The 17,064-nt window shown below is 45.2% G+C and overlaps 1 protein-coding gene across 5 annotated transcripts in view; it reads left to right on the top strand.

Moving 5' to 3' along the window:
• Nucleotides 1-17,064, top strand: part of LOC121541873 (spectrin beta chain, non-erythrocytic 1-like) — a 118,675-nt gene that overhangs the window by 76,385 nt on the left and 25,226 nt on the right. For all 5 annotated transcript variants that reach the window (XM_041851223.1, XM_041851220.1, XM_041851219.1 and 2 more), the window contains 9 exons: nucleotides 12,477-12,628; nucleotides 12,838-13,011; nucleotides 13,794-13,885; nucleotides 14,059-14,139; nucleotides 14,963-15,078; nucleotides 15,667-15,779; nucleotides 15,879-16,066; nucleotides 16,223-16,340; nucleotides 16,520-16,678. In XM_041851223.1, the coding sequence (XP_041707157.1) occupies nucleotides 12,477-12,628; nucleotides 12,838-13,011; nucleotides 13,794-13,885; nucleotides 14,059-14,139; nucleotides 14,963-15,078; nucleotides 15,667-15,779; nucleotides 15,879-16,066; nucleotides 16,223-16,340; nucleotides 16,520-16,678 (1,193 nt within the window). The remainder of the gene's footprint in view (nucleotides 1-12,476; nucleotides 12,629-12,837; nucleotides 13,012-13,793; nucleotides 13,886-14,058; nucleotides 14,140-14,962; nucleotides 15,079-15,666; nucleotides 15,780-15,878; nucleotides 16,067-16,222; nucleotides 16,341-16,519; nucleotides 16,679-17,064) is intronic.

Genomic DNA, 17,064 nt, shown 5'->3' with positions numbered 1-17,064 from the left:
GGTCAACACTGCAAATATTGACTCTTTGCATAAACTTAATGTAATTGTCAATAAAAGCCTTTGACACTTATGGAATGCTTGTAGTTATACTTCAGTATACCATAGTAACATCTGACAAAAATATCTAAAAACACTGAAGCAGCAAACTTTGTGAAGACCAATACTTGTGTCATTCTCAAAACTTTTGACCACGACTGTACACTAGTAGTTGCATGTCAATGTTAAAATGAATAAAGGCTTCACATGTTTTGTCACGCATATAGTATGTGGCCCTTCACTTGGTTTCCAAAACTCAATGTGGCCCTTGAGCCAAAAGGTTTGCCCACCCCTGGTCTAGAGGGATCTGAAATCTAGACATAAAAAATGTGTCATTCTCAAAACTTTTGCATTCGGAAAGTATACTTACGTTGCAGCCTTATTCTAAAATTGATTAAATAGTTTTTTCCCCTCATCAATATACACACAATACCCCATAATGACAAAGCAAAAACTTTTTTTTCAAAATATTAGCAAAATTAAAAACGGATATATCACATTTACATACACTACCAGTCAAAAGTTTGGACACACCTACTCATTCAAGAGTTTTTCTTTATTTTGTAAAATTTTTTACATTGTAGAATAATAGTGAAGACATCAAAACTATGAAATAACCCATATGGAATCATGTAGTAAACAAAAAAGTGTTAAACAAATCAAAATATATTTTATATTTGAGATTCTTCAAATAGCCACCTTGATGACAGCTTTGCACACTCTTGGCATTCTCTTAACCAGCTTCGTGAGGTAGTCACCTGGAATGCATTTCAATTAACAGGTGTGCTTTCTTAAAAGTTAATTTGTGGAATTTCTTTCCTCCTTAATGCGTTTGAGCCAATGTGACATGGTAGGTTTACAGAACATAGCCCTATTTGTTAAAATACCAAGTCCATATTATGGCAAGAACAGCTCAAATAAGCAAAGAGAAACGACAGTCCATCATTACTTTAAGACATGAAGGTCAGTCAATCCGGAAAATTTCAAGAACTTTGAAAGTTTCTTCAAGTGCAGTCGCGAAAACCATCAAGCGCTATGATGAAACTGGCTCTCATGAGGACCGCCACAGGAATGGAAGACCCAGAGTTACCTCTGCTGCAGAGGATAAGTTAATTAGATTTACCAGCCTCATAAATTGCAGCCCAAATAAATGCTTCAGAGTTCAAGTCACAGACACATCTCAACATCAACTGTTCAGAGGGAACTGTGTGAATCAGGCCTTCATGGTCTAATTACTGCAAAGAAACCACTACTAAAGGACACCAATAAGAAGAAGAGACCTGCTTGGGCCAAGAAACACGAGCAATGGACATTAGACCAGTGGAAATGTGTCCTTTGGTCTGGAGTCCAAATTGGAGGTTTTTGGTTCCAACCGCCGTGTCTTTGTGAGACGCAGTGTGGGTGAACGGATGATCTCCACATGTGTATTTCCCACCGTAAATTATGGAGAAGGAGGTGTTATGGTGTGGGAGTGCTTTGCTGGTGACACTGTCTTTGATTTATTTAGAATTCAAGGCACACTTAACCAGCATGGCTACCACAGCATTCTGCAGCGATACGCCATCCCATCTGGTTTGGGCTTAGTCCCACTATCATTTGTTTTTCAACAGGACAATGACCCAACACACCTCCACGCTGTGTAAGGGCTATTTTACCAAGAAGGAAAGTGATGGAGTGCTGCATCAGATGACCTGGCCTCCACAATCCCCCGACCTCAACCCAATTGAGATGGTTTGGGATGAGTCGGACGGCAGAGTGAAGGAAAAGAGGCCAACAAGTAAGTGCTCAGCATATCAATCAATTTTATTTTATATAGCCCTTCTTACATCAGCTAATATCTCGAAGTGCTGTACAGAAACCCAGCCTAAAACCCCAAACAGCTAGTAATGCAGGTGTAGAAGCACGGTGGCTAGGAAAAACTCCCTAGAAAGGCAAAACCTAGGAAGAAACCTAGAGAGGAACCAGGCTATGAGGGGTGGCCAGTCCTCTTCTGGCTGTGCCGGGTGGAGATTATAACAGAACCATGCCAAGATGTTCAAAAATGTTCATAAGTGACAAGCATGGTCAAATAATAATCAGGAATAAATCTCAGTTGGCTTTTCATAGCCGATCATTAGAGTTTAAAACAGCAGGTCTGGGACAGGTAGGGGTTCCATAACCGCAGGCAGAACAGTTTAAACTGGAATAGCAGCAAGGCCAGGCGGACTGGGGACAGCAAGGAGTCACCACGGCCGGTAGTCCCGACGTATGGTCCTAGGGCTCAGGTCTCTCAGTTGGCTTTTCATAGCCGATCATTTAGAGTTGAAAACAGCAGGTCTGGGACAGGTAGGGGTTTCGTAGCCGCAGGCAGAACAGTTGAAACTGGAATAGCAGCAAGGCCAGGCGGACTGGGGACAGCAAGGTGTCATCATGCCCGGTAGTCCTGACGTATGGTCCTAGGGCTCAGGTTCTCAGAGAGAAAGAGAGAACGAGAGAATTAGAGAGAGCATACTTAAATTCACACAGGACACTGGATAAGACAGGAGAAGTACTCCAGGTATAACCAACTAACCCCAGCCCCCCGACACATAAACTACTGCAGCATAAATACTGGAGGCTGAGACAGGAGCGGTCCGGAGACACTGTGGCCCCATCCGAAGAAACCACGGACAGGGCCAAACAGGAAGGATATAACCCCACCCACTCCGCCAAAGCACAGCCCCCGCACCACTAGAGGGATATCCCCAACCACCAACTTACAATCCTGAGACAAGGCCGAGTATAGCCCACAGAGGTCTCCACCACAGCACAAACCAAGGGGGGCGCCAACCCAGACAGGAAGATCACGTCAGTAACTCAACCCACTCAAGTGACGCACCCCTCCCAGGGACGGCATGAAAGAGCACCAGCAAGCCAGTGACTCAGCCCCTGCAACAGGGTTAGAGGCAGAGAACCCCAGTGGAGAGGGGAACCGGCCCGGCAGAGACAGCAAGGGCTGTTCGTTGCTCCAGCCTTTCCGTTCACCTTCACACTCCTGGGCCAGACTACACTCAATCATATGACCTACTGAAGAGATAAGTCTTCAGTAAAGACTTAAAGGTTGAGACCGAGTCTGCGTCTCTCACATGGGTAGGCAGACTGTTCCATAAAAATGGAGATCTATAGGAGAAAGCCCTGCCTCCCGCTGTTTGCTTAGAAATTCTAGGGACAATTAGGAGGCCTGCGTCTTGTGACCGTAGCGTACGTATTGGTATGTACGGCAGGACCAACTCGGAAAGATAGGTAGGAGCAAGCCCATGTAACGCTTTATAGGTTAACAGTAAAACCTTGAAATCAGCCCTTGCCTTAACAGGAAGCCAGTGTAGGGAAGCTAGCACTGGAGTAATATGATCAAATTTCTTGGTTCTAGTCAGGATTCTAGCAGCCGTATTTAGCACTAACTGAAGTTTATTTAGTGCTTTATCCGGGTAGCCGGAAAATAGAGCATTGCAGTAGTCTAATCTAGAAGTAACAAATGCATGGATTAATTTTTCTGCATCATTTTTGGACAGAAAATTTCTGATTTTTGCAATGTTACGTAGATGGAAAAAAGCTGTCCTTGAAACAGTCTTGATATGTTCGTCAAAAGAGAGATCAGGGTCAAGAGTAACGCCTAGGTCCTTCACAGTTTTATTTGAGACGACTTTACAACCATCAAGATGAATTGTCAGATTTAACAGAAGATCTCTTTGTTTCTTGGGACCTAGAACAAGCATCTCTGTTTTGTCCGAGTTTAAAAGTAAAAAGTTTTCAGCCATCCACTTCCTTATGTCTGAAACACAGGCTTCTAGCGAGGGCAATTTTGGGGCTTCACCATGCTTCATTGAAATGTACAGCTGTGTGTCATCCGCATAGCAGTGAAAGTTAACATTATGTTTTCGAATAACATCCCCAAGAGGTAAAATATATAGTGAAAACAATAGTGGTCCTAAAACGGAACCTTGAGGAACACCGAAATGTACAGTTGATTTGTACAGCATATGTGGGAACTCCTTCAAGACTGTTGGAAAAGCATTCCTCATGAAGCTGGTTGAGAGAATGCCAAGAGTGTGCAAAGCTGTCATCAAGGCAAAGGGTGGCTATTTGAAGAATCTCTAATATAAAATATATTTTCATTTGTTTAACACTTTTTTTGGGTTACTACATGATTCCATGTGTTATTTCATAGTTTTGATGTCTTCACTATTATTCTACAATGTAGAAAATAGTAAAAATAAAGAAAAACCCTTGAATGAGTAGGTGGGTCCAAACTTTTGACTGGTACTGTAAGTATTCAGACCATTTACTCAGTACTTTGTTGAAGCACCTTTGGCAGCGATTACAGCCTTGAGTCTTCTTGGGTATGACGCTACAAGCATGGCACACCTGTATTTGGGGAGTTTCTCCCATTCTTCTCTGCAGATCCTCTCAAGCTCTGTCAGGTTGGATGGGGAGCGTCGCTGCACAGCTATTTTTGGGTCTCTCCACAGATGTTCGATCAGATTCAAGTCCAGGCTCTGGCTGGGCCACTCAAGAACATTCAGAGACTTGTCCCGAAGCCACTTCTGCGTTATCTTGGCTGTGTGCTTAGGGTTGTTGTCCTGATGGAAGGTGAACCTTCGCCCCAGTCTGAGGTCTTGAGTGCTCTGGAGCAGGTTTTCATCAAGGATCTCTCTGTACTTTGCTCCGTTCATCTTTCCCTCGATCCTGACTAGTCTCCCAGTCCCTACCGCTAAAAAACATCCCCACTGCATGATGCTCCTGAGTGGCGCAGCGGTCTAAGGCACTGTATCTCAGTGCTAGAGGCGTCACTACAGACCCTGGTTCGATTCAAGGCTGTAACAGAAAGTTTTTTGTACCCTTCCCCAGATCTGTGGCTCGACACAATCCTGTCTTGGAGCTCTACGGACAATTCCTTCGACCTCATGGCTTGGTTTTTGCTCTGACATGCACTGTCAACTGTGGGACCTTATATAGACAAATCATGTCCAATCAATTGAATATACCACAGGTGGACTCTCATATGAAAGGGTCTGAATACTTATGTAAATAAGGTATTTCTGTTTTTTATTATTTATACATTTGCAAAAAATTATATAAAACTGTGTTCGCTTTGTCATTATGGGGTATTGTGTGTAGATTGATGTAAAAATAATTGTATCCATTTTAGAATAAGGCTGTAACGTACCAAAACGTGGAAAAAGTCAAGGGTCTGAATACTTTCCGAATGCACTGTAGTAAAAATTCATGAAGACAAAAAGGTAAGCTTTTCTGCCTTCTGCCTGTCTGTCTGTCTGTCTGTCTGTCTGTCTGTCTGTCTGTCTGTCTGTCTGTCTGTCTGTCTGTCTGTCTGTCTGTCTGTCTGTCTGTCTGTCTGCCTGTCTGTCTGTCTGTCTGTCTGCCTGCCTGCCTGTCTGCCTGCTGTCTGTCTGCCTGTCTGTCTGTCGTTCCTCTGCCTTCTCCTCTGCTTCTTGTGCCCGGGGAGATAGGGAGGCTTGGGACGTGATGGCCAGTATTAAAAAAGGCTTTTTATCTAGACTCCTGTTACTCATCCTTGTCATAGTTTTTCTGTCTGGGTACTGTAGAGATGCATTCACCACCAAATATCTTTTTTGAGGGGGATGTGCTCAACATCGTGAAACACTATCATTTTTCACTTGCTATCTGCCTCTGCAATCTAGCTAAAGGGTGTGGCTGTCACTGAAGCGACACAGAGTCACTTATTTGCATGTGTGTTTGTGCACTGTGTACTCTCTTGCTATTTATGTTGAGTGTCTGTATTGTGTAAACTGGAGGAACCTACTGTTTGTTGGGAGATGATGATGACACCTGATTTCTGTCGTTGTCCCTTCAGCTTTTTTTACTGCAAAGTCTGTAACGCAAGAAAAGGGTGTAATTTCCTCTGCAACAGCAACGGTTTCTGCTGCTGCCAATGGTTCATTCAGTACAGAGCCTTGCGAAGAACCTAATTGGTGACAGCAAGAGGTCACTTTTTTAGGTTAGGAATGAGAAAAGGCCTACATCTAGTAATCCCTTAGATGTAGCTGTATGTCCACAAGTGTTTGTATACAGGTGTGTCTCTAGGTATGTTTGCTGTGTTTAATTAATAATAGGCCTGCAGTGTACTGAAGGCCAGATGGAGTGACCGTCCTTTGTGTTGTGTTGCCTGTTATTCAGACAGTCATTGTCCCTGACACCCCCCCCATCCATCCCCCTGAGCGGAGCTGGAATTCTGGCGGAATGTATCGGGGTTTTTTCCCCTCTGTGGTCAGAATGTTATAGAATGCTTTAGAACAATCAGTTACCCCCTCACTCCACAGCAGCACACCTCAGGACAGCACCTTTACTTTTTTAACAAGTTTGAAAATGACTTATTTATTACAGTTAGACAGTAATATATTACCTAACCTGACCATGGAACATATTCACTTACTATGACCATTCTACTGGAAAACTCCTGTGAATAACTGGTTTAACAGTGAAAAATGTATCTTCCGGGCTTTGTTTGGAGGTTATTGGCTGATGAGGACCATTTCTTTTGACTGATTGGTCCATCTGACTGTGAGTAGTACTGTCCCAGTTTCTAGCTGCTGACAGTTACACACCGTTTGCATGGCAATGCAGCCCTGTCTTGATGAAATGGGTCACCACTGGCACTGCACCACACACTTGGCCCTTCTCTCTCTCTGTGCTCCAACTCTTGAGTGTTTTCTGTGGCCCATCTGAACGTTGCATTTCACAGTGACCTGTTTCTGTCTAGATCTCTCTGCAGAGTGCATTCGTTTCCCCCAGCCAAGTTTTCAACTGCTGAGCTGTGGATTGTTTGTGCTATCAAAAAATTGAATCATGGGGACTAATAGGAATGGCACTTGGAACAGCTGATGATGTACAGAGGTGAAGTTCAGGCCACTCTGCTTGTCTGTCTGTCCGCTCCACTCCAGCCAGGCTTGGCCAGGACCCTGTAACAGTCAAGGTTGCCAGATCCAGACCTAGACTCAGTCCAGGAGGGGTGAGGTTATCCTCCTCTCTTCCTACCAGATAACAACCACTGGTTATGATGGCACACACACACAATAACACACACACACAAGAACACACTCGAGCCCACCACCTCTCTAAGACATCCATGAATCCCAGATAACCTGGGCAAGTGTTCTGTTGCTAAACCCCCATGCATGAGCAGCCAGATTCACAACCATAGAATTCCATTTATTTGTTAATTGCTATCTTTATTTTAATGTTTAACAATTTATATGGACGTCAAACATCCCATTATAATCCCAGCCTGCCAAACAGTGACTTATTGCAGTGCAGTGCATTCCTTGTACCCCTTAGCAGTGTTTCTAGAGGAAGAAGTAACATTCCAGTCCTCCCAGTCAGGGGTAGTAGTGGGGTATAGGAGGTGTCAGAGCTGCTTCACAGGGGTCAAAGAGTCAAGCACAGAGGGGTTTGGGGGAATTTAATTGAGCAGATTTTCTCGGCAACAACCAAAGGGCAGAGTGGTCACGCTGGTCGTTTCTGATTATTACTTTGTAGAAAAAGAGATTCCAGAATTAGTACATTTTGGTATCTGGGTTCAAGTTGTCATGGGACAGCAGACGCGTCAGTCATTTGGGTTGTCATACATGCTTGACTATAGGGTGGCAACTCACTGAACTGGTTTCTGTCTGAGCTCTCAGATAAGACGTTTAGCATGTAGTCATGGGACGTGCTCAGTAAAAGGGGTTCAGTTAGATTTAATGGTCCTCCATTATCTTCTGTGCGTTTCTGTATCTGGTCTGATAACAACTAACCTCAGTCCATCTCATTAGAAGTAATCCTGCTTTACAACAATAGTTTGCTAAGGCCTGCGAGGAGCTTACATGCTCCACAATAGAGCCTTTGGGCATCACACAATAACTATATAGCGCTACAGTGACATGGTTTAAAAGATACGTTTGGGATGTGTGGACTTTTCTGGAGTGAGTTTAAGTGTGTTGAGTCTGTTCTGGTCTAGCAGTAGAGACCCTGCAACAAAAAGATGTGTATAGAGTTAACATAGAGTTTGCTGAGCCTAACTCATTATGAAGGGCTCCTCCCAGACCCCACACTTCAAATAAAACACCTGCCACAGCCAGTCTCTGAGTTGGTCATTGATGGATACATACATGTTTCAAGTTGAAAACCCACCTCCCTCCCTGATAGGGTACACCCATGTCAAAGCAAGGGATGAACACCAATACTATTCCTCCACATGCCTCACTCCATCCTAGTGTCACCCAAAGAGAGCTGTGAAGTCTGCAGGCTGTCATCTCGGAGTGAACTGCTGCTGGCCCTCTCCAGACCTCTGAGACCTCTGCCTGACCACATGCCTGCCTGAACTGGCTGCCTGCCCATCACTGTCCCTCCCTCCCCCCTCCACCTCTCTCTCCTCCTGAACAAACCCATTAGCGTTTGATTTAAAGGATCCTCAGCAGGGAGAAGGGGCTTCTTTAAACCTTGTAAAGTGGCCCCCTAATCCTTCAAGTACTGCCATAAATCACCTCAGGATTACCACCGCTCTGCCACGCAGCCAGCTGCTTCCTGGCCCTGTCATCGGGCAGGGCACCAGGCGGTGGGGTGGGGTGGGGTGTGGTGTGGTGCCGCCTGTCTCTGTCCCCTGCCCCAGCGTAGGAGCTGTTAGCTAGGGCTGGGAATTGCCAGGGACCTCACGATATGATATTATCACTATACTTAGGTGCCGATATATGTATTGCGATTCTCACGATTCTATATCTATTGTGATTCTCACGATTCTATATGTATTGTGATTCTCACGATTCTATATGTATTGTGATTCTCATGATTCTATATGTATTGTGATTCTCATGATTCTATATGTATTGTGATTCTCACGATTCTATATGTATTGTGATTCTCACGATTCTATATGTATTGTGATTCTCACGATTCTATATGTATTGTGATTCTCACGATTCTATATGTATTGTGATTCTCACGATTCTATATGTATTGTGATTCTCACGATTCTATATGTATTGTGATTCTCACGATTCTATATGTATTGTGATTCTCATGATTCTATATGTACAGTGGGGAAAAAAAGTATTTAGTCAGCCACCAATTGTGCAAGTTCTCCCACTTAAAAAGATGAGAGAGGCCTGTAATTTTCATCATAGGTACACGTCAACTATGACAGACAAAATGAGGAAAAAAAATCCAGAAAATCACTTTGTAGGATTTTTAATGAATTTATTGGCAAACGATGGTGGAAAATAAGTATTTGGTCAATAACAAAAGTTTCTCAATACTTTGTTATATACCCTTTGTTGGCAATGACACAGGTCAAACGTTTTCTGTAAGTCTTCACAAGGTTTTCACACACTGTTGCTTGTATTTTGGCCCATTCCTCCATGCAGATCTCCTCTAGAGCAGTGATGTTTTGGGGCTGTCGCTGGGCAACACAGACTTTCAACTCCCTCCAAAGATTTTCTATGGGGTTGAGATCTGGAGACTGGCTAGGCCACTCCAGGACCTTGAAATGCTTCTTACGAAGCCACTCCTTCGTTGCCCGGGTGGTGTGTTTGGGATCATTGTCATGCTGAAAGACCCAGCCACATTTCATCTTCAATGCCCTTGCTGATGGAAGGAGGTTTTCACTCAAAATCTCACGATACATGGCCCCATTCATTCTTTCCTTTACACGGATCAGTCGTCCTGGTCCCTTTGCAGAAAAACAGCCCAAAAGCATGATGTTTCCACCCCCATGCTTCACAGTATGTATGGTGTTCTTTGGATGCAACTCAGCATTCTTTGTCCTCCAAACATGACGAGTTGAGTTTTTACCAAAAAGTTATATTTTGGTTTCATCTGACCATATGACATTCTCCCAATCCTCTTCTGGATCATCCAAATGCACTTCAGACGGGCCTGGACATGTACTGGCTTAAGCAGGGGGGACACGTCTCGCACTGCAGGATTTGAGTCCCTGGCGGCGTAGTGTGTTACTGATGGTAGGCTTTGTTACTTTGGTCCCAGCTCTCTGCAGGTCATTCACTAGGTCCCCCCGTGTGGTTCTGGGATTTTTGCTCACCGTTCTTGTGATCATTTTGACCCCACGGGGTGAGATCTTGCGTGGAGCCCCAGATTGAGGGAGATTATCAGTGGTCTTGTATGTCTTCCATTTCCTAATAATTGCTCCCACAGTTGATTTCTTAAAACCAAGCTGCTTACCTATTGCAGATTCAGTCTTCCCAGCCTGGTGCAAGTCTACAATTTTGTTTCTGGTGTCCTTTGACAGCTCTTTGGTCTTGGCCATTGTGGAGTTTGGAGTGTGACTGTTTGAGGTTGTGGACAGGTGTCTTTTATACTGATAACAAGTTCAAACAGGTGCCATTAATACAGGTAACAAGTGGAGGACAGAGGAGCCTCTTAAAGAAGAAGTTACAGGTCTGTGAGAGCCAGAAATCTTGCTTGTTTGTAGGTGACCAAATACTTATTTTCCACCATAATTTGCAAATAAATTCATTAAAAATCCTACAATGGGATTTTCTGGATTTTTTTTTCTCAATTTGTCTGTCATAGTTGACGTGTACCTATGATGAAAATTACAGGCCTCTCTCATCTTTTTAAGTGGGAGAACTTGCACAATTGGTGGCTGACTAAATACTTTTTTTCCCCACTGTATTGTGATTCGATACTGTGATTTTATTGCGTTTCGATGTTCCAAACGTATTGCTACCCATATGTCTGCCTGAGAGTTTTGATCAGTCATGGAAATAGAAATGTTGAAAACAAATTGGCTCCCTATTTAAAAGAAGATGGAGAATAATCTATGAAGGAATAATACTGGAGTTTTGGTGCAGCCAACTAGCGCAAATAATATTGTGATATTGTCAAAACGATACGATATGATGCAATATATCATCAAAGATAATATCCCGATATGCAACTATCGATTCCCCCCCCACATCACTACTGTTAGCCTGGACCCAGGTGGGGCATGGCTCAGCCTAATTGACCTCCTGCTCCAGGGATGTGTGAGGCGTGAGACAGCAGGATAGCGTCAGTCCAGATTGGGCACTAGCTTCCTGGTAATTTATCCTAAGTCACTGTGTGACACGACTTTGCCCTGGGGAGAGATATTCTGCCAGACAACACCTATGTCTAGATCACAAGTAACATAGCCTTCAGCATGAGGAGTGTAGCCTGTATCACAATACAGGTACTAAATTGTGGTGTTTCTTTCAAACAGAGCATGACCTATTGGACCTGTCCATTACAGAGGTCTGTCTTTGTCAGGTGGCACATCTCACCAGGAGCTCTGCGTTATGCATCTCACTCACACTAATTCTCTCTCACATGGAGAACCATTTCACTGTGTCTTAGAGATAGCGTGAAGCTTTCCTTAACACCATGAAACACACCAGTGTGGCTTTGTTTTTATAACTGAGGAATTATAAGATTGTGAAGCCATGACCTTTTTATGATAGGATTTGGAGATGCTCTAATCTTTACTACAGTTAACATCACACAACTTCAGAAATTATCTTATTTTTTACCTCACTGCTTTTTTACCTCATAGCTCATCTGATTTAATTCCATTGTATAACAATTTTAGTTAATTTTCACAGTTAATGTATTATGTGTGTGCCTCTAGCCACTAGGCTGTAATGCTATTTTCTTCCCTAGATCTAGCTCACACAGACCAAGACCATGTGACCTAGAATTGAGGTCACCTTGTTTGGAGGCAGGTTTAGCATCTTACTCCTCTGCTCCATATGTCTGTGCTGCCTCTGCTACTGTTTAATTCATGGTGTCCCCTTTATCTTCCTGGAACATTATAGGGAAGTATTCTCTTCAGACTCCAACACAATTCTGTGCTCGTTCCTGCAATATTGCATCATTGATTTTCCCGGTCCTTCACCTATGTGTTGGTTAGCATCATTGTGAGCCATGAGCTGGGCTATTCAAGGCTGGTCTCCCATCCAGACGGTGCAGTCTCAGACGACTGGCGGACGCCCCGTCAGCATCCCAGTCACTTAGGTTCAGTTAGGGGCCTAAAGAACCCGTTACTAAGCTGTCTGTCAACGCAGTAATCCCAATGACCTAATGGCATAGCTCAGCTGTGAAATGAAGGTCCCCATGATTTACTGGCTATGTCATCAGTCTCAGTCTGAGGGGTGATTCAGGCATTTTAATGGCCATATAAGACTACATAAGTGTTTGTCTCGAACAAAATCGCATCCCCTCTAAATATCTATTTTGCTGACCGTATTGAAGTATTGGACGTGGAATAGGTTATTACAAAGCAATGAATGACTTCACACTTACCTGCCAGTCACCATGAGCTGGTTTCTGATTGGTTTACCCTCTCATCAACCCGCCCTCCTCCCCTCTGCTCTCCAGATGATTGGTTTAACATTAACCCGCCCTCCTCCCGTCTGCTCTCCTCTCCTCTGCAGATGAGCGTGAAGCAGTGCAGAAGAAGACCTTCAATAAGTGGGTGAACTCTCACCTGGGCCGTGTGACGTGCCGCATCGGGGACCTGTACACTGACCTGAGAGATGGACGCATGCTCATCCGCCTGCTGGAGGTGCTGTCAGGAGAACAGCTGGTCAGTAACTCACAATCCTCCTAACCCTGACCCTAACCTTAACCCTGACCAATCACTCATGGCTCTTGTCTCTCTTTGATTTCTCTCTCTCTGTGCTCCTCTCTCTGTGCTCCATTCTTCCTCTCCCTTTCTGTTTTCCATGTCTCTTTCCATCACTCTCTCACACCAACCTGACTCTTCCCCCTTCTCTCTCTCTTGTCTCTCTCCAGCCGAAGCCCACTAAGGGGCGTATGCGTATCCACTGCCTGGAGAATGTGGACAAGGCCCTGCAGTTCCTCAAGGAGCAGAAGGTCCACCTGGAGAACATGGGCTCCCACGACATCGTGGACGGGAACCACCGCCTTACCCTGGGTCTCATCTGGACCATCATCCTCCGCTTCCAGGTACCATGTGACTCCTTGTAATGTTCTGTACAATGCCTTTCTATATGCCTTCCTAGAGAGTAGAGGGCACACGTGAATATTACACATCCCAGCCCAGTCGTGTCCCGTTCGTCACCCTCACCTGGGTCAACCCCACCCTGCATAGTTCAAAACTAATGGGAATGGAAGCAATTACTACTGTTCTGTGGTTTTCTGGGGCCATTGTGGTTTCAGAGAATGTTAATATTCTGATGAGATTTCAGTGTTCAATTTTTCCCTCATCTTCTTTTCATGACGAGAGAGAGAGAGAGAGAGAGAGAGAGAGAGAGAGAGAGAGAGAGAGAGAGAGAGAGAGAGAGAGAGAGACTGCTGAGAGAGAGAGAGAGAGAGAGACTGCTGAGAGAGAGAGAGAGAGAGAGAGACTGCTGAGAGAGAGAGAGAGAGAGAGAGAGAGAGAGAGACTGCTGAGAGAGAGAGAGAGAGAGAGAGACTGCTGAGAGAGAGAGAGAGAGAGAGAGAGAGACTGCTGAGAGAGAGAGAGAGAGAGAGAGAGAGAGACTGCTGAGAGAGAGAGAGAGAGAGACTGCTGAGAGAGAGAGAGAGAGAGAGACTGCTGAGAGAGAGAGAGAGAGAGACTGCTGAGAGAGAGAGAGAGAGAGACTGCTGAGAGAGAGAGAGAGAGAGAGACTGCTGAGAGAGAGAGAGAGAGAGAGAGAGAGAGAGAGAGAGAGAGAGAGAGAGAGAGAGAGAGAGACTAAGTAGGCAGCGTGTCTGACTGAGAGGGTACTCTGCTCTACTGACAGATCCAGGACATCAGTGTGGAGACTGAGGATAACAAGGAGAAGAAGTCAGCTAAAGAGGCTCTGCTGCTCTGGTGTCAGATGAAGACCGCTGGGTGAGAAGGGGGAGAGGGAGATATTCTAGGATGTGTCCAGTAATGTGAATGTATGATAAAGATATGTGAAATGAAAGGAGTTATTTTATTTAAAGAATTTCCAGTGTTTGTCAACACCAAAAGAGCCTGGGTACTGAGTTGATGATTAATGAGCTGTCACCTTGTCTCTGCAGGTACCCCAACGTCAACGTTCACAACTTTACCACCAGCTGGAGAGATGGCCTGGCGTTCAACGCCATCGTGCACAAACACAGGTCAATGACCTTCCCCCTTTGTCCATGTTGCAATGTCACACTATAAAATGCGGTTGTCACTCATGTTAACTGTAGGCCCTGGCATTGCTCGCTGACCGTGTCAAGTGATATATTAATTCTGTCCGTGACTTGATGTTTAGTACCTTGGCCTGTTGGCCTTGCAGTGTCGTTGAGGAATACGCCTGTTGACACCCAACCTCCCTGGGGGGGGGTGGGGGGGGGGGGTCTGTATCCCCATTCTCTATCTGGGTTTGTTCTCTCTCTCTCCAAACCCTCTGCACTTTGGCTAAATGGATGAAAATAAAATGGGAGTTAGTTGACCTAGATAATTAATAAAACCAACTCGTTTTGCATGCAAGGCCATGCCTGGTGACTCACCGCCACCCTCTGCTGGTGACTCATACTGCATTAAGGTGGGAGTTAGGCTCCTAGAGAGTCTGATTTTAACATGACAACAACTCTGTAACAAATGGAAGCCCATGGATGACGCCCATCAGTCAAATACTGGCACATGAATGTATGCCTGCAGCTATTGTATATTGCTCACTTGAGACTCAAAGTACGAGTAGTTTGAAATGTGGACTGAATGAGCTACAAAGCAATCATGTATTTTCTGTCACTGCCATTTTCCTTATCTGATTAGAATGGGGTCGCTCTGAATAAGTGGAATAATGTTGAAGTTGACTTTGCCTACACTTATCTTAGAACATACAAAATCATGGTGACGTGTTGATGAACTCAACTTGTACTGGTTAAGATGCTGTCATTACCCCTTATACATGAGATTCCTTTCGTTAAAAGCAACACCTGTTTTCCCCTACAGACCGGATGTGATTGAGTTTGACACCCTGAAGCGGTCCAACGCCCACTATAACCTCCAGAATGCCTTCAACACAGCAGAGAATAAGCTAGGCCTCACCAAACTCCTGGACCCTGAAGGTGAGTCAGGGAGGTCAGAGCTCAGACTGGACACGGATTGGGTTGTGTGTGGCCTCTGCCCTTCCCCTCTGGACAGTTGCCACCAACACAGTGCTCCTGTCCTGTACGGGGCTAGGTGGACGGGCTGGATAGGGTGTGGGAGGAGGAAGGGATGGAGGATTACTGGAATGAATTACAACTTAAGTAAGAATAGGGGCTATGTGGCTAGGCTGGCTTAATGTTGCCCTCTGACATCACAGAGGAAGTCCATACATGGTGAGGGGTTGGCAACGCTCTGGGGCAATCAATCAGGGCAGATTTAGAGACGAGCACCACGTGTGTTTAAGTTGAATTGACTGGGTTGAGATGGGAGACTGTTTGTGTGGGAGTGTGTGTCAGTGTGTGTTCGACTGTGTGGAAGTTTGTGTGTCTGACTGTGTGTGTGTGCGTGTTTGTGTCAATGTGTGTCTGACTCTGTGTGTGTGTGTGTCTCAGTATGTGTGTGATTGTGTGCATGCAGAAGTGTGTGGAGAGGAGGTGAGGAGCACAGTGAGAGGATCAAGTGTAAATGAACTTGAATGCTGAAGTAGTGCCTGTCTCTCTTTCCAGATGTTAACGTTGACCAGCCAGATGAGAAGTCCATCATCACCTACGTGGCCACCTACTACCACTACTTCTCCAAGATGAAGGCCCTGGCTGTGGAGGGCAAGAGGGTTGGCAAGGTGGGGTACAATGGCTAACGATTTATGGGTCTGTGCGTGCGTGTCTTCCTGTCACTGTCTTTGGAGCCCATCTAACCCCTCTCTCTCTTTCCCTCCCAGGTGCTGGACTATGCTATTGAGGCTGACCAGCTAGTAGGGAACTATGAGAGCCTGGCGTCAGAGCTGCTGCAGTGGATCGAGCAGACCATCCTCACCCTGAATGACCGGCAGCTGGCCAACTCCCTAAACGGCGTGCAGAACCAGCTGCAGGCCTTCAACACCTACCGCACAGTGGAGAAACCCCCAAAGTAAGACTGGGAAATGTAGAATTTAAGAACAGGAGTGATGTTCTAGATTGGAACATAGAACTCAAGTTGACAGATACACATGTTCCAGCAGGTTGGAATCATAACTGCACATATTCCATGGTAGGTGTCTGACCTGGCTGTGTTGGTGTTCCTCAGGTTCACAGAGAAAGGCAACCTGGAGGTGCTGCTGTTCACCATCCAGAGCAAGATGAGAGCCAACAACCAGAAGGTGTACATTCCCAGGGAGGGAAAGCTCATCTCTGACATCAACAAGGTATCAATGTCGCTCAGCTGTACACCCACAGGGCTCCAGTTACTCGCTGTTTAAATGCAATACTTATCCTGAATAGAGCTTCAGTAAACAACAGTTAACCCTGCAGGTGTCTAGGATCGTGAATAACACCCCTGTTTAAGGGACCTCTCTGACTAGGTGTGTTGTGATTGGCTCTGCAGGCGTGGGAGCGTCTGGAGAAGGCGGAGCACGAGCGGGAGCTGGCGCTGAGGAACGAGCTGATTCGCCAGGAGAAGCTGGAGATGCTCGCCGCTCGCTTCGACCGCAAGGCCGCCATGAGGGAGACCTGGCTGAGCGAGAACCAGCGGCTCGTCTCTCAGGTAACACACACACTCTCACACCCCTGGCCTTGACCTGGTCATATATTCAAAATCAGGAGGATGGCAGTTATATTGTCTGTCTCCCAGGTGTCCACAGACCAGAGATAACAGTAATCATAAGTGATGGTTGTGATGACATTATTTTGAGTGGACAGGTTTACTGCAGACCAGCCAGTCTAATGATCTCAGTAATGCAGAGGGGAGTGATTATCTAAATGACTACAGACACACTGTAGCCAGCTGATCTCCATTGAATGGCGTTTACAACCATGATTTGTTATCACTGTCATTTCTAGAAGTGAGAGTGGATTTAGCAATTTAATAGACTACCCTTGTATGCATTTGAACACATTGACCCTTTCTATCACAGATAAGTTAATTAACAA

This window comes from Coregonus clupeaformis, chromosome 27 (assembly GCF_020615455.1).
Source record: "Coregonus clupeaformis isolate EN_2021a chromosome 27, ASM2061545v1, whole genome shotgun sequence".
NCBI lineage: Eukaryota > Metazoa > Chordata > Actinopteri > Salmoniformes > Salmonidae > Coregonus > Coregonus clupeaformis.
Note: the sequence above shows the minus strand (reverse complement) of the source record. Positions and strands in the feature narration are given on the sequence as shown.